This window comes from Macaca fascicularis, chromosome 12, assembly GCF_037993035.2.
Source record: "Macaca fascicularis isolate 582-1 chromosome 12, T2T-MFA8v1.1".
Classification (NCBI taxonomy): domain Eukaryota; kingdom Metazoa; phylum Chordata; class Mammalia; order Primates; family Cercopithecidae; genus Macaca; species Macaca fascicularis.
In genome coordinates, this window is record NC_088386.1 from 131,628,764 (window position 1) to 131,654,212 (window position 25,449).

Below are 25,449 nucleotides of genomic sequence, written 5' to 3' on the forward strand. Positions count from 1 at the left end.
TGAGGAGCTGACAGCAGCAGACACCCAGGTGCACCCCAGTGGGTGTGCGTCTAGGGCCCCCGGGTGCTGAAAGAATTATGAATATGTGGCTCCTCGTGCCTGGAAGACTCTTAGTCCTGCTGAATTCATTCTTCTCATGGCTGAGCCACCTTTCCCTTGTAGAACCAAGCAGGTGGTTCCACACTGTCTTTGTCCCTCTTAACGAGACCAGGGAACGGACTTTTACTTCCTGTTCATTTGACTGTGTGCCTCATGACAGTGGCAGCAGGGAGCCATAGCTTGTTGTAATGTAACTTGTAATGAAGGGAGCCATACTTGCTGTTTGGGAAAGAAAGTGAATGAGAAGCCGTGATTTCTTTCATACCATGGTCCTGCCATCCTGAAATTCCTTCTTATGCTCAGGGAGCCTGTACCTGGAAAGTGATTTCAATTTTTGTCCAGTGAGTGTTGATCAATTACCCGTGCTTTGCTTAATTGAGAAGCTTTAGGTATAGAGTGTTGTGGGTTTGGGATATAATTTATTGTGCTGTCGCCTGGGTGTGTGGAGAATATCAAAGGGATGTGTTGTCCTTGGGGAGTGCTGGAGGTTGACAAAGCCGATGATGGCCCAGCCTCACCTGTGGTTAGTTACCCACACAAAGGTGAGGGCACAGCCGATGGTGGGAGTGGCTGGCGCCCGGTTGAGGAATTGGATTTTGAGTGAGCTCTGTGACCTTCCCATTTCTTGGTGTACTGCTCCTTTCTCATCAGCCCCCCTTTCCTCATATGACTGCTAGAGCGATCAGCTGGGCAGCTGCTTTGAATGAAAGGCATTTTGCTGTGTATCTGCCTGTCCAGATAGTTCCTTGGATTCTCCCTGTGCTTCTTAAATGTCTGTACCCTGTTCTTCTGATTTATTAGTGCGTGAATATCCTTTATATCCTAATCCTGACCCGTGGCTGGGATATGTAGCTTGCTGGGAGCGGTGAGGTGGTGAGGGCCTTCCTGTCTTCAGGGGAGAGCCCTCTCGTGGTAGAAAGATTTCTGGTGCACAGCTGTCTCCAGATCCGAGCCTGCTTTTCATCAAATACATCAGATGGATTTTAGCTCCATCCCAGAGGGTATATCTGCTGTCTTTTAATTGTATGATGCATTTTGGTTGAACTTTATTCTTGTAGTGAAGAGAGCCAACTCACAAGATTTGGATCATATTATTTATTTATTTATTTATTTTGAGACGGAGTCTCACTCTGTCACCCAGACGGGAGTACAGTGGCGCGATCTCAGCTCACTGCAACCTCTGCCTCCAGGGTTCAAGTGATCCTCCTGCCGAGGCCTCCTGAGTAGCTGCTATTACAGGTACGTGCCACCATGCCTGGATACTTTTTGTATTTTTAGTAGAGGTGGGGTTTCACCATATTGGCCAGGCTGGTCTTGAACTCCTGACCTCAAGTGATCCACCCGCCTGGGCCTCCCAGAGTGCTGGGATTACAGGCATGAGCCACCACATCCAGCCAACATTTAGATAATTTTAAAGATGCAGTTCAAATGAGGGAAGGATGTAAATACTCTGTTTTTCAGTTAGTGAATTAGCAGCGCAGAAGTGGGTGACACGGCAGGGAGCTTGGGATTCCATGAAAGCAGTCAGAGAGTAAAAGTCTTGGATTGACAGATTCCTTAACTCTGTGTGTGTGTGTGTGTGTGTGTGTGTGTACAGCTAGGTGTGTAGTACGTGTATGTGTACTTCAGTCCTAGCACTGTAGTAACAAACCACCACACACAGTGTGGCTTAAAACAGAAATGTATTCTCATAGTTCTCAGAAGTCTGAAATCAAGGTGTTGATGGGGTCGTAAACCTCTTGCATTGACAGATTCCTTAATTGTGTGTGTGTGTGTGTGTGTGTGTGTGTGTGTGTGTATGTCCAGCTAGGTGTGTAGTACATGTATGTGTACTTCAGTCCTAGCATTGTAGTAACAAACTACCACACACAGTGTGGCTTAAAACAGAAATGTATTCTCATAGTTCTTAGAAGTCTGAAATCAAGTTGTTGATGCGGCTGTAAACCTCTTGCATTGACAGATTCCTTAATTGTGTGTGTGTGTGTGTGTGTATGTACACATAGATGTGTAATACATGTATGTGTACTTCAGTCCTAGCATTGTAGTAACAAACTACCACACACAGTGTGGCGTAAAACAGAAATGTATTCTCATAGTTCTTAGAAGTCTGAAATCAAGGTATTAACGGGGTTGATTCCTTTTGCAGCTTCGAGGTTGAATGTTGAGTCTGTTCCGTGTCTGTGCAGTTCTGATTTAATTAGTGCGTGAATATCCTTTATGTCCTAATCCTGACCTGTAGCTAGGATATGTAGATTGCTGGGAGGGGTGAGGTGGTGAGGGCCTTCCTGTCTTCAGGGGAGCGCTCTCTTGGTAGAAACATTTCTGGTGCAGAGCCGTCTCCAGATCTGAGCCTACTTTTCAGCAGATACATCAGATGCATTTTAGCTCCATCCCAGTGGGTAACATCTGCTGTCTTTTAATTGTGTGATGCATTTTGGTTGATATTTTATTGTTACAGTGAAGAGAGCCAACTCACAAGATTTAGATAATTTTAAAGATGCGGTTCAAATGAGGGAAGGATGTAAATACTGTTTTTCAATTAGTGAATTAACAATGCGAAAGTGGGTCACTGCGTAGAGGGCTTGTGATTTCATGAAAGCAGTCAGAGAGTAAACCTCTTGTATAGACACTTTCCTTAATTGGGTGTGCATGCTCACGCGTGTGTGTGTGTGCACACCCAGGTGTGTAATATATGTATGTGTACCTCAGTCCTAGGGCTGTGGTAACAAAGTACCACAGACTGTGGCTTAAAACAGAAATGTATTCTCACAATTCTCGCAAGTCAGAAATGAAGGTGTTGACGGCATTGGTCCCTCTGCAGGCTTTGAGGTTGAATCTGTTGTATGTCTGTGCACAGTTGTGTGATTTAGTTAGTGCGTGAATATCCTTTATCCTAATCATGACCTGTGGCTGGGATATTTAGATGGCTGGGAGAGTTTCTGGTGGTGGTCAGCAATCCCTGGCGTTTCTTGGCTCATAGACTCCTAACTCCAGTCTCTGTCTCTGTGGTCACAGCGTTTTCCCAGCTACCGGTGACCGTGTCCAAACTTTTTTTCTTATAAGGACAACAGCCATTTGATTAGGGCCCACCCTCCTCCAGCATGACATCATCTTTACTTGATCCCATCTACAAAGACCCTGTATCCAAGTGAGGTCCCACCACAGGTCCCAGGGGTTAGGGCTTGAACGTATCTTTTGGGGGACACATTCAATCCGCAACAGTGTGTGCGTTATATACCTGTGATGTTTTCCAGGGGTGTCCAGTCTTTTGGCTTCCCTGGGCTACATTGGAAGAAGAAGAATTGTCTTGGGCCACACATAAAATACACTAACACTAACAATAGCCAATCAGCTAAAAAAAAAAAAAAAAATTATACACACACTAAAAACTCATGTGTTAAGAAAGTTTACGAATTTGTGTTGGGCCTCATTCAAAGCCGTCCTGGGTGGCAGGTTAGAGAAGCTTGGTTTAGACGGGCACTGCACTTAGAACTGCTGGAGTTGGCCCCATCACTTGGTGGTGGTCACGGTTCTGCCGGCGACGCTTTTGCAAGCTCCGCTGGTGTTCTAGAACCTCACAAGGACTCATTGGCTGGCAGTGACCTTCACACCTCTGAGGACAATTTCACAGCTGCCATTCACTTCCAGAATCAGATGAAAATTTCTCATTTGCCAGTTGAGCCCTATTAATGGCTGCTGATTAGAATCGTGTGACGTTTTGGGGGTGTGATGTGACTTTGGTCATCGTGTGTTTATGTGCTTCATATTCAGCATGTGCCTGCTTCCCCCAACACAGGCCCCACATGATGCCACTGAGCTTTTAACTCTCCTTTCAAAACAGAAAAAGTGAAAGGAAACAAAGCTAGGACATCCAGTATTATGTGGACGTTTGATAGGAAATGTGGACCTGCCCTGAGACCCTTCAGCCCCTGCAGGTGGGGAGAGCGCGGCCCCCGCAAGTGGGGAGGGCGCGGCCCCCGCAGGTGGGGAGAGCGTGGCGACCTCCTGAGATCTTTCCAGGTTGCAGAACTGAGTCATTGCTCTGAGACCCATTCGCTAGGACGTCTTTCTCTGTGACACCCATGGCGTCCCAGGTGCCCTGGGCCATGGGCCCTCCTGGGCTGTACAGGGTAGCCCATGTGCTAGAAGGACCTAAGGACCAGAAAAGCTGAAAGCCGGCACCACGTTGAGATTGTGGCACACCTGAGTAGGGCAGAAAGGTGGCCCCACAAGTTTCCCAAGATGAGATTAAACTGTGTATGGATTGAGTGGGAGCTTTTTTGGTTGGCTGGTCGAGACCGACTTGAGAATGTTCATAGACCAACTCCAAGCTGCGAAATGGCACCGAAAGTACCGAGAGGAAGGTGTGCCATCTGAGAGCCGCCTTTCATCCCAGATCTGGAAGAAACCAACATCCAGGTGTGAAAGTGGCAAAAGGAGGGCGGAGGCCGGCCTGCCAATGGGGCCCAGTGGCTCCCTTCGAGGGTCAGTGTTGTCGTAGCCTGCTGCCACCACACAGAGGGATTCGCAGGGAAGGGCCTTAGCCAGGCATGATGTGGGAACATCGGCCCTGTCATTCCCGAGTCTTCATGAGCTTAATTCAGCAGGGGCTCCTTCCTTCAGTGATGGAATCTGGAGTTTCTGATTGATTCTTAACCAACTCAAAATTTTAGGCAGAAAGCTAGCTCCAAGGCTGAGACAGTCCTGAATGTGCCTAGGCCAACAGCCAGCAAGCTCCTGGCCGGGAGCCTGGTAATGGGGATGGCTGGTAAAAGCTGTGCCCGCCCTGCCTCCCTCCCAGAAGGGTGACCCTCCAGCCCCATCAGCCCCATCTCCAGGCTCTCCCATCTTCCCAGCTCAGGCCACACATAGGTAGCAGCTATCCCATGCTCTGTCCCAAAGACAGAACACATTGGTCACTAGGAGGTTAGCCTCCCCTGTTCATTTTGCCGATAGAATATGATAGTTGAGGTAGCTGGAAGAGTAAGGTGAAGGAACTGAAGGCAGCTCTTTCACTCGAGAGCCTGCCAGCGTAGGGCAGGGGAAGCCGGTGCCCTCCCAGGTGGAAAAGGTACCTGCGAGGGGGCTTCCCTATGTAAAGAAGAGTCCAAAACAGATAAGGGAGACTGAAGAAACCTCAACACCCCGTGCTCATGAGGAAAAGCTTTAAGAGAAAATACCAGGTGCTAAGAGCAATTATAACTACCAGGTAAGGACCAGTGAGAAACAGTGGGTGAGATTAAGCTTGACGGTTCCATAACTCAGGAAAGTTGAGTTTTTGAGCATAAGTCCTAGGAAATTCTCAAACATACTTTTGCTTTGTGCCTGGGAAGTAGGAAAGTACACCAGACCCATTTCATTTCTCACATCTCTCCAGAGAACCCTTTCGCTTGTCTGTTCGGTTTATTTGGTTCACATCAGAGTTTGCTCAAGGCTTGGAGGTTCTGTAGGAAGAAATGAGCTGCTTCACCTCCTGGAGAAAGGACGTCTCGTTTCCAGCATCTCGGGGGTCAGGCTGTGCTGTACTGAGGCTGAAGGGTTCTGGGATTTTCCACTGCGTGTTTGGTTTCTGTTGCTTGTTCCTAGCTGCTGATGCGGCATGCTGGAGGAGAGTTCTACTGGCCACTGGCTTCTGGCCCCCAGGGCCAGCTGGCTGTACGGCCACCTTCGAGTCTTTCTCCCGGGGTCAGCCTTACTACCCTCCTCCAGGACTGCCTAGAATTTTTTCCTGTCATCAGGATAGTAAATGTGTTCTCAGGAGCACGTGTATCTTAAATATGTTTTAACGAATGTTTACTTAGTTTCCTAGAAACAAAACATGTGGTAAACACCCAGTCTTATTTTCTGGGACACATGAAGTGTGTTTAAGCTGTCAGCTCCAAAAACCCTTTCCAAGTCAAATAAGTTAAAAAAAAAAAATAGTTGTCAGCTACCACTGCATCCCAGATGTTAGGGCTTATTTCTAAAGCTGTTCTTGGGTGCTGTTTAATGTTCCAGTGGAAAAAGAACCTGTAATACTCCAGTAACACATGACTAGTTGTGAAATCTAGCCATTTAGATTTTTCAACCTGAGTTTGACCGTTAGTTGCAACCAAGTGATTATAAACACATGATAATTTTTTAATGAGGATTATCTGTAAACTTTGAGATTATGAGCCTGCTGCTGTGTTGGTTTCATAGATAAAGCAGAAGTCAGTTCAGCCATCTTCACTGATGATTATCAGAATTACCCTGATCGCTCACCATGGAAATACCGTTCCCCTTTGTTCTTGTCTTCCTCTGTGTGTGACAGTCCCTAACTTGACCCCTGGCATGGAAGCTATCTGTGAGGATCAGGTGATATTGTCTAAAAATAGGTAAAGGATGCTAACATTACTAGATGTTCAAAAAAAGAATAAAAGGAAGCATGTTCTGTTTCATTTTGAGCAAGAAAAAAAAGCTGTAAAATCAGACTAAGGAGATTGTCATGTTTTTGGCATTGATGAAATTGGCAGGGCAAAGTGTGTTTTTGAGTTGGCTGCATGGACTCAGAATGTATTGTCCCATATTGTTACAATTAATTTGACAAGAAATCCAGGGCTTACTGAAAGCCATACTGGGCCTGCGGTGGAGCCTGCGTTCCAGGGAAAAGACCTTTCTGAATGAGTAACCGTGATTCAGGGCTGGGACTTACACCCGATCTGGGAGTGCCCTGAAGAGGACAAGCCCGCTGGCTTCTGTCGGGAGTCACTGTCTCCTCAGGGCAGGACCCAGACGCTCATACATGTCCCTTAACTCACAGAGAGCCCAGAAACAGCACAGCACATGCTGTTGACGTAACTGTTGCTTTCCTAAGAAACCTCACGGCATCAGAGGTTTTAACAAAACCGTTCTTTAAGAGGAAAAAGGAGACTAGAGCCTAGAAAGTTTCACATATGTAATTACTAATCATTTTTCATTTTTCCTAGAGAAATTTTACCCCAAAGGTGTTCTGAGGCTGTATGCGCATTTACCTGTTAATTGCGGATTAACAGAGCCATTGGATCTATCCCAAGGGAACCACCATCACACACTTTCACCTGTGTTCACTGCTCCCGTCTGCCCATGTCTTTGGCCTTGATCACACCATCTCTCTGGAAGCCCAGCTCCAGGTCCAGGAGACCAGATGGCAGCAGACCAGTCTGCCCCTGGCCAGGAACCTCTTGCTCTGGTCTGGAAGCCCCAGAGCCATGCCCATTGTGTTAGTCTATGCTCTTGGTTGCAAGAGATGGTTGACCAACTTCGAAGAGCTAAAACAGAAAGGCAGGGGGCCAGTGGTGAATTATTAACTTCGTAACTTGCATCCCTGGAGCAGCCAAGGGGATGGATTTAGTTTTAGAAAGACCCTAATCTCCTGATGCACTGGAGTTCTTGAGGAACCCTCTGCCCCATTTCTTGCCTGTGTTGGTCTTCATGCCCAGCCAGGTCTCCCCACTTGGTAGCAAGCCCTTCATGGTGGTTTCATGGTCCTTAGTGCTCAGATATGGTGAGGAGGGAAAGGTGAGTATTTTTGTCAATAGCTCCAGCAAAAGACTATAAGTCAGTTCCACGTGGCCTCGTTTGAGCCACGTGCTTTTCCCTAAAACAATCAGTATCACAGGGGTTGGAGGGGATGTTTTGATTGTTCTGTGCCTTGGGGTAGGGAGATGAGGTCGGCCTAATTGAGCTGAGTGGCTTGAGCAGGAGGAGTATGATAGACTAGGGCTGGGCAGAAGGTGGACTCGAGAAAAGGCAGGGAGGCACGTCTGCACCTTGTGTCTTCAGGATTTGTCCTTTTTAAGCATTTTGACCAGTATGGGGGTTGGAGGGAGGGGGGTGTTGTGCAGTGCAGTTCTCTCTCCTAATTCACAGATCAGGTTACACCCAGCTTGCACGGTTTGAACTTGGGTGCTAAAGGAGAAGCACCTGGGGTATGTTTGAATTCACCCCAAAGCTACCTCTGGTAAATGTCTCCCTGTGACTTTTACAATCTCACTTGGGCTGTGGACCTCTGACGTTTTCAGGCCAGTTTTTCCTTCTTAATCTCCAATGCCGAAAGCTTAGTCTTTGGAATGTTATACATTGTTTGGATCTTAAAAATGTCAGCTCACAAAATAATGTTTTTACATCCTTCCTCCAACATCATCAGCCACATTAACTCACCACCACTCCTCCTCTCCCCTTCTCCCCCAACCTATTTTATCGGTGTCAGAAAAGGGGAGAGAGCAGTTTCTCAGAAGGTACCCATATTAATCATAATACAGCCTTTCTTAGGCATAGGCAATCCAGCAATCAGGGTTGAATGGTTTCCTGTGGAAGGTAGCATACTGAAAAAGGTGAAGTGCAGAGAAAAGACAGGGTGAGGGTGCAGCATGTCTAGTTTGAGGGTCTGGCTGTGGGTCAGGATGGAGAGATTGATACTTGAGAGGAGGCCGGGAATGAAATTGAACGTGCGGAGCACACGTTCCACTCAGCAGTGGTTAGAGCTGGGATTGCCTCTCGCAGCTCCCCGAAGAAAATGTTGCATCCTGTAAGATCGTGCCTGCCCAGTGGGGACCTGGACACTAAGTGCTACTTCTCTGCCTGTGGCAAACTCCAAGGGCCAGGACAGTGGAGACAAGGAAAGTAGAAGTTGAAGGAAGGTCCCAATAGCAAATTAGGTCGAGTGCCAGAAAGAATTACATCAGGAGAATTTGAGATGTAATGAAAGTGCCCTCAAGCTCCCCACTCCGCTTCATGGGCTACCAGCCATGAGATCTGAAAAGGACTGGGCTAGACTCTGTGTGTGTGTGTGTGTGTGTGTGTGTGTGTGTGTGTGTGTGTGTGTATGTATGTGTGTGTGCGCACGCGCGCTCTTAAATCAATGTAAATTAGGCTATATACGGCTGCCAATAATCTGCAAAAGATGACAGTTTCATATGGTTCCAATGGCTTAACATAATAAATTCATTAATGATTGACCCAGACTCGAAATGGAAACCTGATTCAACTCACAGTGTAGTCCTTTATCCATGCTTGGTGGCTTCTGGAAGGCACAGAGTTCGGGAGGATTCTGAGGCAGGGTCTGGGTGCAGGAGGAGTGCTAGTGTGACAGCTTCTGGTGCCTGCCCTGGGTCCACAAGCTGGTGGTCTCTTCTTGTTGCGTGAGGGCAGCCCATGTGGCCAGCGTTTATTTTCGGAGCCCCGTTTCTTAATGTTGTATATTTTTAAAAATAATTAACACCACCACAAGCAAGAAGGAAAAAAATCAGCACTTGCTCTTTGAAGGCCGAATACGGTGAAATGAAAGCATGCCTGGTGGACCAAGAGTGGGGCGGGGAGGAGGGGAAGCCAGCCTGCAGCGTCTCCCTCTAGACATAAGGGAGGTTTGGAGCCTGGACAAGAGCAGGGGGTGTGGAGGAACGGTCAAAACCCAGGCGTGATGTGGCTGCACCATCTGGCAGGAGACCAGGCCAGCTGCTGTGTGGGTCTTCCAGGGACAGAGAGAGGAGAAGTGGGGTTGGCCGGGCAGAGGCACGATAGAGTCAGGGCGGCTGGGCTCCAGGGCTCCAGCCAGGTTGTTAGTAGGAGCACTGGCTTTGGAGAGGGACTTAAGAGTACAGATAGGGGAATTCCCAGGCCACCTCTGGACCTTGACACTGGCTAATGGGATGAGCTGCTGAAACCCATCACCATGAAGCCCCCTGCGCTGACTAGGGCACTTGCTCCTTCAGGAGCTGCATCTGCTTATTAGGCCTAAGAAAAACTGGTTCCCAGGTGTGTTTGGACTGTCTAGAACCATGTGACCTGGCACCTACTTTAACATGGGCAGCATCTAGGCTGGGAGCCCCAGGGAGCCTGGCAGTGCCTCAGTGGCAGATGTAGCTCGTTCCAGGATGTTCCAGAGGCAGGAGGTTCCTGGAAGAACCTCTGGGCCTTGGGTGGTCGGCTCAACCTGAGAGCCAGTGACCCCATCCCCCACGAGGATGCTGTAGGGGTGGTCTAGGGGCGGTCTCACCTCTGCCACCTGTGGATGAGAGGCTGGACCCGGTCTTGGTGCTTTCCAGCTCAGGGCGTTGGTCCACTTGGGTATTCTTGGGGACCAAAATCCTAGTTAGGATGGGGACAGGCCTGGAGACAACTTGCTGGCCTCCTTCCATTAAAGCCATTACCGTGTCACCTCAGGATTGTAAGAATTACAAATGCGTTTCCCGGAGTCCCCAGAGTAAAAGGAGTCTAGCAGTTAGAAGAGCAAAGTGCATCTGTCAACAAAAGAAATACCAAAGATGAGACTGCAGCAGCGACCTGTCACCTCGTCTGTGTTGCTACTGCCTGAGAACAGAGGTTTTTAGTTTTTTTTAAAGGGCCGTAAACATAAAAACAAGGATACAACATGCAAGGCCTAAAATACTTACTTTCTGGCCTTTTACACGAGCAGTTCGCCAGCCCCTACCCTACAGTATGGAAAACTGACGTAGAATAGTCAAATCGCATAAGATTTCGTGGTTTCTCCATGCAGGCTCATCGAATAGCAACCACCCTTTCTTAGTTTCTTGAAACAAGCACCTTATTTACATTCAGAGATTATATGTGGACTAACAGCTCATCAGCCCATCCTTTCACATACTCACTTCCTGAATTGTGTATTGAAAAAGAGAGTTCATGTAAAGCCAATTATTTTTTAATCTAAAGTTACGCTCACATAGGAACCACTAGTGTAGAGCAATAGGCTCTGAGGGACGAGGAGCCCGTGTGGGCAGCCGAGTAACTGCCGAGGGGCCCCTGAGTGGCACTCTGCTCTCCCACTTGCTTCCTGCCCTCTGGATTCTAACACTTGTGCCATTGTGCATCCATCTCAGGTCACGGTGCCATTACTTGGTGAGAAAGCCTTATTTAAATACCCCAGGTGAGGAGTTAGGCACTTTCTCCAGTTCTGCAATGCTCCTTTGTTTCCTTTTTTTTTTTTTTTTAAACGAGACAAGGTCTCACTCTGTCACCTGGGCTGGAGTGCAGTGGTGCCATCATAGCTCACTACACCTTGAACTCCTGGGCTCAAGCGATCTTCTTGACTTGGCCTCCCAAAGTTCTGGTATTACAGGTGTGAGCCACCATGCCTATTTACCTTTTTTATGCTTAAAATAAATGTACAAAATATTAAAAATCATTTTCCTCACAAGAACCAAATGTGTATGACTAAATATGTTAAGTTGACCATGCAGGCTATTTCAGAGACAGTGGGAGATGCGGAAATATTCAAGCACCACTGCGTTGGTGGGTGTTGGAAGATTTTCAATCAACAGTTTACTTATTTGGTTGTAAATTAGGTTTTATTGGGTGGGGCCCATCATTATGTGACTATTTTTTTTCTTCAAAGTGGTGATTGAAAAGCAGCCCCCAACCGTTTTCTCTGAGAGGTGCAGGCTGAGCCTGCCTGCAGCTCACCCCCAACCCCCAGCCCCCAGCCCGGCTCTCCTTGTCTAACATGAGTCAGTTTGCTTCTCCTGCTGCTCTGGACAATAAACTCCATCAGGGCGGAGACCTTGTCTTGTTCACCCTATTCCTGGCATCAAGGCTGTGTCTGGCATGTTATGGGGCTGGATGTTTGGTGGTGGTTGAGATGACCAAGATGTTCTTGACCTGTGTGGGGTGGTAATGGAGAAACAGGCACAGGTGCTTGTGGTGTAGTTGCAGAAAAGGAGCTCACACCAATAGGAACCAGATTGTATCACTGGCTGAGTATACAGCAGATGCGTTCCCCTTTGTTCTTTTATCACTTGCTTACCTGCAAGCTCTGGTCTGACTTTAGGAACATGCCGCACACTTGGATCAACATGGACTCCTTTACTGGAGATTTGTAGAATCTTTTCCCTGGAGCCATTTGAGAAGCACTTGTCCAAGACATGCGATTTTACAGGCTATTTTGATGTCAGGGAAGAGATGTATCCTGAATCTTCCAGAAAGCATGGAATTACGACTGCGTATTAGGAAGAGGCCTGGCTTTCCTATGGGAATTGAACGGAAGACAGATGCATCTCTCATGTTCTAGTTGTTGCAGTTTTACTGCTTCTGTTCATTGAATTGGTGTTGCCAAACTCTCCCTCCATGTGTGAGTTTCCATTTGGAAATGATATGGTCATGGTCGTAATGTAGCAGTCATTCGTTAATTTTTATGAGCCACTTGTGACATTTCAGGAAGCTGACAGACAGCCAACGTGGATTAGCTCATTTACACCTAGGGAAACAGAGGCACCAGAGGCCACAAGAGATATTCAGGGTCATATAGCCTAGAGGTATGGGCCTGAGGTGGGTTCTTGGAACGTGGCTCAGAGCCCATTCCCCTGCATTGCTGCCCAGAGGGCCGCCACTCATTTCACGGTCAGCAGATGTGCTGACAGGGTTCAGAAGGACTTCTCCTCACCCAGTGGACTGGAGCTGAGCCCACACGTTGGGCCGGATGAGACCCCAGAGCAGCTGCTGAGCTATTGAGAGAAGTGTGAGTTCTGTGAAGCTCTTCGGGAGTCTGGGGTCTTGCTTCCAACAGTGGATTTGCAGAAAGTTCCAATATGCAGAAAGTTCTGAGACAGGCACAGGCAGGACCCCATGGCTGGTGGCAGGACCCCGTGGCTGGTGACAGACCTGGGCTGGCAGCCCAGGGAGGTGAGTGGTCGTTTGCAGGCCGACTTCTCTTTCCCGAAGGCATTCTCCGTGTATTCACGCCATTATCTCAAAGTGAAGTCCTTATAACTTCACAGGAAAAAACATGCCTTGGGCTTTGTGGCATGCTTGCTCTTTTCAGGTTTGATGATGCTGCAGGGCATATGTTATTCTTTGCAGTACAGTCATGTGTCCCTTAATGATGAGGATTTATTCTGAGACATGTGGTGTTAGGCGATTTCACTGTTGTGCACTCATCATACATGTGCTTACACCTACATGGTGTAGCCTGCTACACACCCAGGCTACGCAAGAGGACCTGTTGCTGCTGGGCCACAACCTGGACATGTGACTGTACTGAATATTGTGGGCAGTTGTAACTCAGTGGCAAGTATTTGTGTATAATCTAAACGTAGACAAGGTACAGTAAAAATAGGTTACTGTGATCTCATGGGACGACTGTCATTTATTGCTCCGTGGTTGACGAAAGTGTTGTTAGGGTGCAGGTGACTGTATCTGAAATTCTGCAGCTGTCAGAGAACACTTTGTTGAGATAATACTATTTTGCAGTAGTTTTAGATCTTTTTTTCTTTTGTTTTTTATTTTTATTCTAACGTCTGCTTTTCTAAGGATATAGTGTTTTCTAGAGGGAAAAAGACTAATAAAATCTAATGAAGTTGCTTCTGCTGACAGTTGGATGTCGTCGGATACTGATGATGGAAATTGGTCCGTGTGAACCAGCCTACACCACCTTGCCAGACTTTTTGTTTCCATTTTAGTTTGTGTATTTGTTTGTTTGTTTTTGAGACACAGTCTCACTGTGTTGCCCAGGCTGGAGTGCAGTGGTGCAATCTCGGCTCACTGCAACCTCCGCCTCCCAGATTCTCCTGCCTCAGCCTCCTGAGTAGCTGGGATTACAGGCACCCACCACCATGCCCAGATAATTTTTGTGTTTTTAGTAGAGACAGGGTTTTGCCATGTTGGCCAGGCTGGTCTTGAACTCCTGACCTCAGGTGATCCACCCACCTCGGCCTCCCAAAGTGCTGGTTTTACAGGTGTCAGCCCCCACACCTGGCTGTTTTTATTTTAGTTTTTAAAATATGTTATTTGGAAGAGAGAGCTCTTAATAGGTTTTATGTGTTAAGCTGCTAAGTTTTGTTTTTCTCAAAGCTCTTGGAAGTCAAGATGTAAGGAAATTAAATTGTAACTATTGGGCAAGAAACTGTTTTCTCAAACACTAGTTTTTCAGCTTCTTTTCGAGCAGCAATATCATATTTTTTCAAAAATATTGTAAGTATAACTTTTACTAGTTCAAGTTTATACATTTGTACATTTGTTGAAGACAGCAATGAAGTTATTTTCATGAACACATATTAGGTCTCCAGGTTTCAGTTTTATATCTGGTTTTTCATCCAGTGCAGTGTGTTTTTGTTTACTTTGTGTCAGTAATTCCTGAGCTACTCAGGTAAGTCCTCTCCTGTTTTTTGTGTGTGTGTTTTTTTTTTTTTTTTTGGCGGGGAGATGCCCAGACTGGAGTGCAGTGGTGTGATCTCGGCTCATCGCAACCTCCACCTCCTGTTGGTTCAGGCCATCCTCCTGCTTGTGTGCATTCAGAGATGTGCTGAAGGGGTTCAGAAGGACTTCTCCCCACCCTTTCTTTAACGTATAACCTACTTGTAATTTCAAGCGCTCTTCAATTAAATAGATCCAAAGTCTTTAAGTAATAGGAGTAGTGGGTCTTCAAGAATTCCAAAGTGGGTCAGTAAAAGCAACTGTTCTCATTCCTTGGAAGTTGTCAGATAGAAGCCTTCTAAGTCATGGTAAACATTAAACCCACCATAACATACTTTGAAGAGTCAGCTAGTTAACAGTCCTTACTGCTTACCTGACATGTCACTCATGAGAAGGTCGGATGCCTCCCACAGCTGTGTGCTTGTCTGCATAATTTTCAGGTGCAAACAAATGCAGGCCAAGGTTGTTGAAAGGCCAGTGTGAAGCTGCAGCCTTCCAGCCTAAGCCACAGCAGGTGGACTCTGCTTTGCACAGGAGTTTACCCAACACGAGTTTACCCATGTGTTCCGTGTTCTTGGTCTCACTTTTATTCGGTAGCACACTTGAGTGCAGGTTTGTTGTTACTGTGATACAGTTTAAAAAACAGCTGTATATATGTATTTTAAAATATCTAAAGCAGCCTTTTTTTTTAAAATTATTTCTATTTCGGAGACAGGGTCTCACTCTGTTGCCCGGGCTGGAGTGCAGTGGGGCAGTCATGGCTCACTGCAGCTTCAAACTTCCAGGCTCAAGCGATCCTCCTGCCTCAGCCTCCTTAGTAGCTGGGACTACAGGCCTGTGCCACCATGCCTGGCTAAATTTTAAATTTTTTATAGAGACGGTCTCATTATGTTGCCAGGGCTGGTTTTAAATTCCTGAGCTCAAGCGCTTCTCCCACCTTGGCCTCCTAAAGTCCTGGGATTATTACAGGTATCAGCCACCACGCCCGGCCCTGTAGCCAGTTTTGAATTTGCTGATGCCTCCTTGGAAAAGTGCTCCTTGGAACTCACTTTGAAACCCTGCTGCTCTGAGGTCTTGCAGCCAATAAGAACCCCACCCCCCACCTCGGCCAGCGTGTGCTGTTTTTCCCCAGACCTCGGTTTTCTCATCTTGAAAGCTGTGAACCTGTGTCACGTTTTCCTGGGGTATTGCGTGCACTTTTGATCTGCGGATTCAGATCTTTCTGCGTCTCAGGAACATTCCTTTGTCTTTTATCTTCGAATAGTCTTTGAGTTCTTTTGCAGGGGATGTGTTGTCAGAGATAACCATTTATCCTTTTGTTTAGGTCCGTTTGTCAATGAACTTCTCTCTTAAATACTTTACCTCTGTCTTTTTAATCTCATTGACTGTGTCTGTTTCAAGCCGTTCCTCTGTGTCAGAAACTCAGCTTTCAGCCTTGTCTCTCCTGCTCCTTACTTTTTCTAATTTTATTCATCAGTTCCCCAAATGCTGTTTTGATCCTCAGATCTGGACGTTTCCATTTTATCTCATGTTGTTTCAAATTCTCATCCTGGAGTTTCTCGTCCCACGGAATGGCTGTTCTTTCTTAAGTCACATTGGAGTGGGAAGCAGTTTAACGGACTTCCTTCTGCTTTTTGAGTTTTGTTTTCTTCTCCATTGTTGCTTTGTTTCTCTTCTGTTCCCTTCCCTCCTTCCTATTCCCAAGCCTCTCCCACCTTGCTGTTTTCCCTGCTGGGGAGCCTTTGCATAATGTCCCCAGCCCTGCTCTTCAGCCTTCTCGGCTTGGACCTCTCTTCCCAGACATTGTCTTGACCGAGACTGACGCTGACCACTGGGAAGGCTTCTCCCTCATTCTGAGTCAGGCTGTTTGGGAGCCTCTCACCGCCCTGCTTCCTGTGGTGGGAGAAGGTGAGGGAGAGGAGATGCTGTCATCCTGAGTGCCCCGGACGAGATGGGCCGGACCCTTCTGCCCACATTCCCATTTGCCAGAGCTCAGCCACCTCCCCCAGCCAGCTGCAGGGGCGTTCAGGGGCATCTGTCGAGTGTCACTGCCCATGCCGCAGGACCTGAGACTGGATGCCGTTCTTCCAGAGATCCCAGGATTTGCTGAGCATCCATGCCCTGCCATCCCTCTGTAGTTGGAGGGAGCTGCCTCCCGTTGAAGGAGTCTGCCCTTCATTAGGGACCAGGGCTCTGCTCTTCCTGGGAATTTACCACGTCCTCTTCCAGGTTCCCTTCACCTGTCCTGGGGGGTGGGAGGAATATATCATTGTTCCCCTTGAGGTGCCCCCCTACGTGGGTCACTTCTCCCACTCACCAGGCAACGCGGGCATCTTCTTCGCCTCCAGAGAACCTTTGCCCGGCCATTCACTTCCAAGGCTTTGTCATTTCCATTCCTCAGTCAGGAGACCAAAAAGATGAGGCCACGGCTGCCCCTTCCGTTTCTTCCCTGTGCACTTTGGGGTGGAGTGATGGGGTACTGATGGCTCAGGAGAGACGAGGAGCCTCTGCCCAGCTCAAATCTTCCTTTTTGTTCCTTAGAGCCTGCATTTTTTGAGGTCTGTTATGTTAAGCTGTGCCCTTTTTCCTGTTGGATGGTGAAGTTCCTTCCTTCAGGCTTTCATGTTTCCGCCTTGTTTTATTAGCAAAGGAGGAAAGAAAATTCAGTTATAGTGAAGTTCTTATCCGCCATCTTAACCTGGAGTTTGGCTTTTTTCTTTTTCTGTGTTCCTTTAGTACCTTGCTTAGATCTGGGTTAGACAAAACCATGAGAGACCGTGGCCTGCCCAGGAAAATCGGGTGTTAAGTGCCCCCATTTCACTGCGGGTCAGAACCCCGGAGTGTTCCCCCCTCCGGAAATAGCAGTCCCCACATGTGGGGTCCTCACTCACTGCTTGTACCTTTGTATAGTAGTTACTTTTTATTTTACAATGTAAGTTTTAAAAAAACAAGTTGAGAGAGGAAGTGAAATCTGATTTGGCTAAATTTTGTAAACAAAGATGTTACCAATAAAACCTTTTTCCCAGTGTGTAAATAAATATGTGGTCCAAAATTCCTTTTAAATGTCACAATACGAAACTTTTCCAAAACCCCAACATTGGTGACTGACTTCAGTATTTTTATCCAAGTTAAACGAGCCAAATTAATTTTTTTACAAATTTCTGGCGCATTCATGATTGAAATTTTAAGTATTCTCCTAGAGAAAAACGACGGGCGATTGTCCTTTTCAAGGTATCCATCTCATCCCACTTGTTAAAAATAATTAGGGAACAATGCAGTTTGCAGATTTTCTCCCGATGTCATGATGGCACTCAGCAACAAAGAATATTGTAGATGAATTTTGAAAATGTTTTCCTGGAAGAAATCCCAAACACATGGCGGGAGGGAACCCAGGACCTGCCAGCCATGCTCCGCCCGTCTTTCTCCCATCCAGTCTGACCCCATAGCCCTGGGCAGTTGACGAGGCGTGGCCAGCTTGCACCTGCTGAAACAACCGGGTGGCTCCACTGCATCTTGATCAGACACTGCATGAGGTCCCTCCCCTCTCTAATGGCAAAGGGAAACAGTGGGCTCTGCACATGCAGCTTTGAAGTCAAGAGTCATTTTCGTCCTTAGCTCAGGCATGAAAAAAAAAAATAATAAAAAATTTTAAAACACTTTAAAAAGATAAAAATCAACAGTGAAAAATGAAAGTTACAGATAGGTGTCTGTCTTTCTAGTTTCCTAAGCACAGTGATGATGATTGGAGCTAAAGGCAGAGATCACCGTTCCCCGAGTGTGAGTGGAGTAAGGATAAGATAGTCCCACCTCTCTGCATGTTTGATGTTGGCCCTGTGAGTGCTGCAAAACCCAGCAAACACGGCGGCTGCCGGCTTTGTTTCTGTAGGGCTTGTCTTAGCAGAAGTTCACATGGAAAGAGAGGGAGGGGTCAGAAGCAGTCAGAGCGTCTGGATTTGAGTCTTGGTCCTGCCGTGTGCTGGCTGTGGAGCTCTTGCTCTGTGTCTGAACTCCTTTTCCTCCTGCGTGGATTTGGGCGTCACCAGTGATGTTTGCATCATAAGACGGGGTGAGGGATAACGGAGATGATGTGGGAAAACAAGTGCTTTGTAGACGACGGCTTTGGAAGGCACACTGTCGTTGCCATAGCTGTCGCTTGGAGGACCGTTAATGATACGTTGATAGCTTTCAGTTCAATTAGCCAAAATGACAGAAATGCCAAACATCTGTTGCAGTGTTGACTCCCAAAAGAGCCCTTTTGTTTTGGAACGGGAAAATTCAGTTTTCTCTTTTTTTTCTGAAAGCAGAAATGACAGCATAGATGATCCCCCTCTCCGACGTCTCCCTGTGTAGACCGCACTTGTGTTGAAGAGGCTCATCTGTAGCTCCACCCCGCGTGAGTGCAGAAACTCGAAGGAACCCGCTTGTTTTATTTCCCCCACAGCCCACATTTAACACTGGTTCTCACATTGTGAGACCAGGATTCAGAGTAGTAATCACAAAAGACTAGGAGGACTTAGAAAAAGGTATTTGAAAAACAAGAGTGCAGCTGTATCCATTTCTTCCTGGTGTACTATTCATCCACTTCAGCATCTTGGTGGAAATAACTCAGTTCCACCTTCCATACACTTTTCTCTCTGCAGTGTGGGATTTAGGGAGAAATTCAGACCTCGACTCACTCACAAATACAAGCTCAAGGGCAAACCAAGGCTCCCAGTGCAGTTTCCACATGTTCTGGGAACCCTGAACACTTGCCTTGGGGTGAAACAGAAACCTAATACATTGCACTTGAAGTTGACTTCAGACAAGAAGACAGTACCGCTGTATCCCCAAGTAACTCAGACGAGATAAGAGCCCTCCATTCTGCTTTAAACTCCGTACAGAAAGCCAAGCCCAGAAAGGATGCGGGTTCTGTTCTCACCTCCCTCTGCTCTAGGCTGAGGATTCCGTGTGATGCTGTTTACCTCCAGTGACATCCTTGTGTCCTGGGGAAGCACAGATTTCAGTGAGACTGGGACTCTGTTTTCCCCTCTCACTGAGATGCGGTCACAGCTGCCCAGCAACCTGGTTCCACCTCAGGGTCAGGCAGCTGCGGCTGATCTGTCTGGTTCCTCAGCCTGGGGGTGCCCGCCATTGGGAGGTGCTACGGTTCCAGGGTGACGCTTGCCCCTGCCTGCAGAGCTTGCCTAGCACCTGTTCACAGGTGTGCCTGGGCCAGATGCGTGTCTGACAGGGACGTCAGGTTTGGGGAGACTGAAAACCCTTGTTGAGAATGAAGTTATCCTGATACGATTTAGTGTTATGTCAACATAATTGGCAGCAGAGAAGGTTGCACATCACTCATGGCAGATCTGTCACATGGGCCATGGGCCAAGCTGTGTGCATCAGGTGCTGGGAGGATCCAGGTGGGCGAAACAGACCTGCAGGAAAATATGTGGAAATGGGGACAAAATTGGCATTTAAAAAGCGACATTCAGCTTGAAACTGGATGTAGCATTTGGTGATATCCTCTAAAATTTTGGTGGAAAAAAGATCTCCCTTTGGGAGGCTGAGGCAGGTGGACCACTTGAGCCCAGGAGTTCAAGACCAGCCTGGGTAACATAATGAGGCCCCACCTCATTTACCCAGGTATGCCGGCGCATGTCCGTGGTCCCGGCTACTCGGAGGGCTGAGGTGGGAGGATCTCTTGAGCCTGGGCAGTCGAGGTTGCAGTGAACCTGTCCGTGCCACCGCACTCCAGCGTAGGCAACAGAGTGAGACTGTATCTCAAACACACACACACACACACACAACAACAACAACAACAACAATGAAAAATCTAATGACTGGGATGAGATCTGATGAAATGGTGGGGTTGAATTTAAAATGATGCGAGTGGTGGTGCCAGCAGAATACCAGCTTGTTGCCAACCATGCTGTCATCCTAAGGCTCTCCTTCTGTGGTTAAAGTGGTTCAAGTGCAGAAAATGAATTTTAAAGTGTTACCTACCTGCCAGCCCAGGCTTCTCAAGGCCCAGTGGTCCTATTGAGCTGAGTCTGCACCTATCAGTAGTGCCCTGCAGGACCTTTTTAAAGACATTCTTGAATTCTTACAACCTGGTTGCTTGAGCACCTGGCTGACTTTTATCTTATTATTCACCTTTGGGTTTGTGGCAAATACTTAGCAGCATTTAATTTTTGCTTTCTAAGGGTAATACAAAAAAAAAAAATCATGCAAATCAATTACCAGTATCTAGTGTTTGAAACTGTAAAATGCTGCAAAGAACTATTAATTATACTGTGTATCTGGGGAGGGAAGTGTAAACCGACTTTAGGATTCGAAGAGACCTTGCTGATAAGAGAAGGAATCACTGCTGCTTTTAGAGGCAGTGAAAGCTGGGCCTGGAGTCCTTTGCTTGAGGTCACAAAGCCAGAGACTTTAGAAGAGCAGAAGGGAGAAGGCTCAGTGCCCTCCTAGGGAAGCTTTTGTAACTTGAATGTTGTGATTCAGCCACCTGGAAGCTTCTTCACTTGTGAACGTGACTCTGCAAAAACACGTTAGAGGAAGCAAAGGAGAGGATGGACGTGAAATCGTCCTGCATGTACTCACCGGAATGCAGCAGGGAGGGTCGTCTGCCAAGGCGTCATGGTCATTCCATGAGAGCTGGGTGGTGACACTCCCCAAGTCCCCACTCCCAGGGAGGTAGGCAGCCGAGGGACACTGGCATTGCAGCGCCCCTGGGACAGGCCCCACTCCTCCCTTCTTGCTCTGGAGGTGACACAGTGTAGTGATTGAGGAATGGGACCTGGGGCCAGTGTGCCTCGACAAGACGAAGCCTCAGCAAAGTTGAACCCTACGGTTCATCTAGCGGGGAGGGCTTCTACGTACTCTTGTATCTGGGGCAGCCGTCAGAGGGCAGGGCTGGAGCCAGGGCCCTGTAGGGCAATCAGCGTCCGGAGGGCACAGAGGAGCACATGGGGGGCTCAGGCCACAGGGTCAGGACGATGTCGCGGTGAGATCCGTCTGCTGTGCTATATGTTAGGGGAAGGAGGAGCCGAGGCCGGGAGTGGGCACGGACAGGTGGGAAACTTGTGCAGAAACCTAGCGAAGAAGTGTAGATTTCAATGAATGTGAGGGGTAGGGAAGGAGAGCAGAGGGAGATGAAGATACTTGGGGGTGAGGTAAGTGGGGTGGGGGTGATGAGGATACCTGTTCACTGAGCTCTCTGTCCCAAGCAGGATTCTAAGTGCTTTTCATGCGTTAACTCATTAAGGAAGGCTCTGTTTACCCCCATTTCACAGGTGAGGAAACTGAGGCACCGAGCAGTTGAGTTATTTGCCGCAGGTCACCCAGCCAGGGAGGGCTAGACAGGGATTTGAACCTGGTGGGCTGGTACCTGGGGCCATGCACAGATCAGGGTATGGAGGAGATTTTTCTCCAAATAAAGAATAATAGATTTCCTTTTCAAATGTTATTTTTCTTTTTCTTTTTATTTTTATTATTTTTTTGAGACACAGTCTTAGGCTGGAGCAGTGGCGCGATCTTGGCTCACTGCAACCTCCGCCTCCCAGGTTCAAGCAGTTCTCCTGTCTCAGTCTCCCAAGTAGCTGGGATTACAGGCACCAGTCACCACACCTGGCTGATTTTGTATTTTTAGTAGAGACAGGATTTCACCATGTTGGTCAGGCTGGTCTCGAACTCCTGACCTCAGGTGATCCACCTGCCTTGGCCTCCCAAAGTGCTGGGATAACAGGTGTGAGCCACCACATTCAGCCTCAAATGTTATTTTTCTTAAAGGGGTCACATTCGATTCATGTCTCCAAGATATAGCAGGTTTCCAGCATCTCTTTTTTTTTTTTTTTTTTTTTTTTTTTTTTTGAGACGGAGTCTCGCTCTGTCGCCCAGGCTGGAGTGCAGTGGCGCGATCTCGGCTCACTGCAAGCTCCGCCTCCCGGGTTCACGCCATTCTCCTGCCTCAGCCTCCCGAGTAGCTGGGACTACAGGCGCCCACAACCGCGCCCGGCTAATTTTTTGTATTTTTAGTAGAGACGGGGTTTCACCGTGGTCTCGATCTCTGACCTTGTGATCCGCCCGCCTCGGCCTCCCAAAGTGCTGGGATTACAGGCGTGAGCCACCGCGCCCGGCCTCCAGCATCTCTTTTTAAAAGGTTTTTTTAAAGAGAAATAATATTGCTATCACTGTTGCAGATTTTTCTGTTGTAAGCAGGTTTATTCAATGTTAAATATGACTTTTATAAAAGCAGGTTAAAAGAATCTTGGCAGAAATTTCGAGTAAGACCAGGCTGGGTACTGTTCAGGGTGCTTTGTGTCAACTCGTTACTCCTCACCTGCTAGGACATCATCCTCTTTGCATCTGGGGACACTGAGGTGGGTAGAGGTGAGGCGAGGCTACACAGCTGTGTGTGGCAGAGCCAGGGTTCAGGCAGAGCTAGACCAGTATCGGGGTCTGGGGGCGACCGTCTGCATCAGCTTCACATACGTGGGGACGTCCACCTGTGTCAGATGTTTCCCAGCTTGTTTCATGATGACAACAGCTCTGCTAGAAAAGCAGTTTCCTTTTTGCCTATGAGCACTCTCGATTCAGGGGCCCTGAGTCTTTGGGCCCCTCGTGCAGCTGGGCCTCACCCTGTCTGGACCCAGCATCCTAACTGGCCTGGCTCTGTCCCCTGCTAATGGACCTCAGCCTGACTGTTTCCAGCAGGCCCTACCCTCTTGTTTCAGTGATGGGGGGACAGCAAAATGAGAGTTTACCTGCTTTAATATCAAAAGGTTTTCTTCATTGTTGTGTTATTGAGTGAACTGAACAGCAGATTTATTTGCTTTAGCAAATGCAACTGCCTGTGATGGTGGCATAGGTGTTGAGTGTGACCACACGAGCGCGGCGGGAGTTTGCGGGAATGGGCCAGTACCCCAGTCAGCCCTCTGTGGCCTCAGAGGGTAGCTGCCCGTCTGGAGGGCCTCGGACACTTTCAGGCTGGGATGGGTACTCCGATTTTTTGCTTCTCGGGCACTGATGTGGTTCAGACCCGGGATTCTAGGAGGGAAGGTTCCTGTCGCAGGGGAGGGAGTCAGACGTGTCTCTGGGTGGCAGAGGAGCTGGCAGGTAGCCTCTGGGCTACCAGTGGAGCACTCTCCAGTCCTCTGGATCCAGTGATTTGGGGTTTAGACAGGGTTTCTGGAAGACATCCGCACAGAGGAGCAGAAGAGGAGAGCTGGGAACTGATGCGTGCCTTCCTCTCTCTAAAACGAGAGTTCCGAGTCCCTGTGAGGGTTCCCTAGCGTGGTCTCAGAGCCCAGGATCTGGAGGGGGCGTCTGTCGTTGGAGAAGGCAGAGGAGCCAGGGTGGAGTCCTTCCCGCTGCCGAGGAGGAGCAGGGCTGGCCTAGAGGGCCGGCTGGGCACTGCAGCCACCTTGTACCATCCCCTCCTGAGAGCGTCAGGGGCCGGGACATCCAGGGTAGCACCGGGCCACTCATGCCCGTCCCCCCCTTCATGGTCTCCTCTGTTCCTGCAGGGTCCCGGTGGTCTCCCGCTAACCCCGCGTGGTCTCTAACGCCTGCTGTCAGCTGCTGCTCTGCTGTCTCCACCTGTGTGGAGGTCCCATCCAGTAGTTTCTGTCTAACCCGTGTGTAGTAGTGAAGCGTCCCTCCCCTAATTGTGGCCTGTGACTCTGGAAACACCATTCTCATGATGTTCTATGTCTCCCTTTCAAGAACTGGGTTTCTCTTGAGGAGAATACAGGTTCTCGGCCCTGTCATTTACCAAGAGGTTGCAGATCAGGCACCTGTTAAGCCTGAAAAATTTGTTTTCAGTTTCGTGAACCCAACAAGAGAATGACAATTTTGATGTTCTCTGTTTCCCAGTGAGTGAGAATTCCTGAATTTACCTAGAGAGCCCACATGAAAAGTCCACACTTCTCGGCCACGAGTGACTGGCATTGCAAAGGAGGCTGTGCCTTCTAACTGGAAACGCACACGGGTTCTTAAAGACGAACATTTAAATCTGAGTTCAGCTCTGTTAAAATTCAGCGTTGGCTGGCGACATCCTAAGTACTTAGTTGCCTCCAGGGCGACAGCCTAGGGTGTATTTTTCCACAAGCGAAGCCCACGTCTGTCTGCCCTGCTCACTCTCTGCTGTTCTTGTGTAACGAGGTGCTTTGTGTGTGTGGCAGGTGGCAGGTTCAAGAAAGAGATTGTCGTTGACGGACAGAGCTATCTGCTGCTGATTAGAGACGAAGGGGGCCCCCCGGAGGCGCAGGTGAGTACACGCACACGCCCCAAGCCAGCTGTTTTCCCTTTGTTTTCTAAGGTTTCGTGCAACACATGCTTCTAGAAACCAGTGACGTGCTTTCCAAAAAAGTGGAAGTCCCTTAAAAAATGTTTCCTGTCACTGCATTTTTTCTCATCTCTAAGAAGCTAAGTCTTTTCTTCCACCACCTCCCTGCCCAGACTAAATCCTACAGAGAAGTTGGGTTTATATGGTAGCTTTTCACTTTCTGTGTTTTTAAAAAGGCAGGAAACGCACCCCCTGCCCTGGTTGGGGAACCCAGTTGAAATGACATCTGGACATTTCTGTAGTTTGGTTTGTGTTTTGGCCTTTTCCTTTGAGTGGTGTGATCTCTAGAGCAGTGAGATGTAGAGAGCTTGCTGGGCGGAATTTGGAGTCCCGTCTTCTCTCTGTCTCTGCTAACTGTAGGCGTTGGCGCCTCTGTGCCTCCCTGGCCTTGGCCCAAGCAAGGCGGTCTCCACTGAAAGCTGGTATGAAGCATATTATGATTTCTTTGGAAGTTCCTGGAAAGATGGGCATTCTGGAAATAACAAAGCTTGAGTGTGGAAGATCTCTTTTTTTGGTTTCTTTAACCTGCTTTGTTTTACTTGAAGCATAATTTACCGAGTAAACACTTGAAAGGAGCCAGGAGCTAGTAAATGCAAACTGAATGTCAAAGATTTTTTTGGCGTTATCTCCTGGACCTGTCTTTTTGTGAACATGCAGCATAGGATTGTAAGATGATGAAAGTGAAAGATACTGAATACAGGACTTCTTAGGCCTCAGGTCTAGTACTCCACACATCGGAGGGCTGTGTGGTTATACAGAAGATGCCACAGATTTGCCATGTGCCATTGACTAAAACACCAGTGACCTTAGGATGTACCAATATTCAAAAGGAGAATGCTGCCAATTAAACTGTGAAACAGCCGCAATAATTAGGCGCA

The 25,449-nt window shown here is 48.0% G+C and overlaps 1 protein-coding gene across 13 annotated transcripts in view; it reads left to right on the forward strand.

The window, feature by feature from the left end:
- AGAP1 (ArfGAP with GTPase domain, ankyrin repeat and PH domain 1) overlaps positions 1-25,449 on the forward strand; it is a 645,437-nt gene that overhangs the window by 222,727 nt on the left and 397,261 nt on the right. For all 13 annotated transcript variants that reach the window (XM_005574702.5, XM_005574705.5, XM_005574700.4 and 10 more), the window contains one exon: positions 24,408-24,493. In XM_005574702.5, coding sequence (XP_005574759.1) covers positions 24,408-24,493 — 86 coding nt within the window. The remainder of the gene's footprint in view (positions 1-24,407; positions 24,494-25,449) is intronic.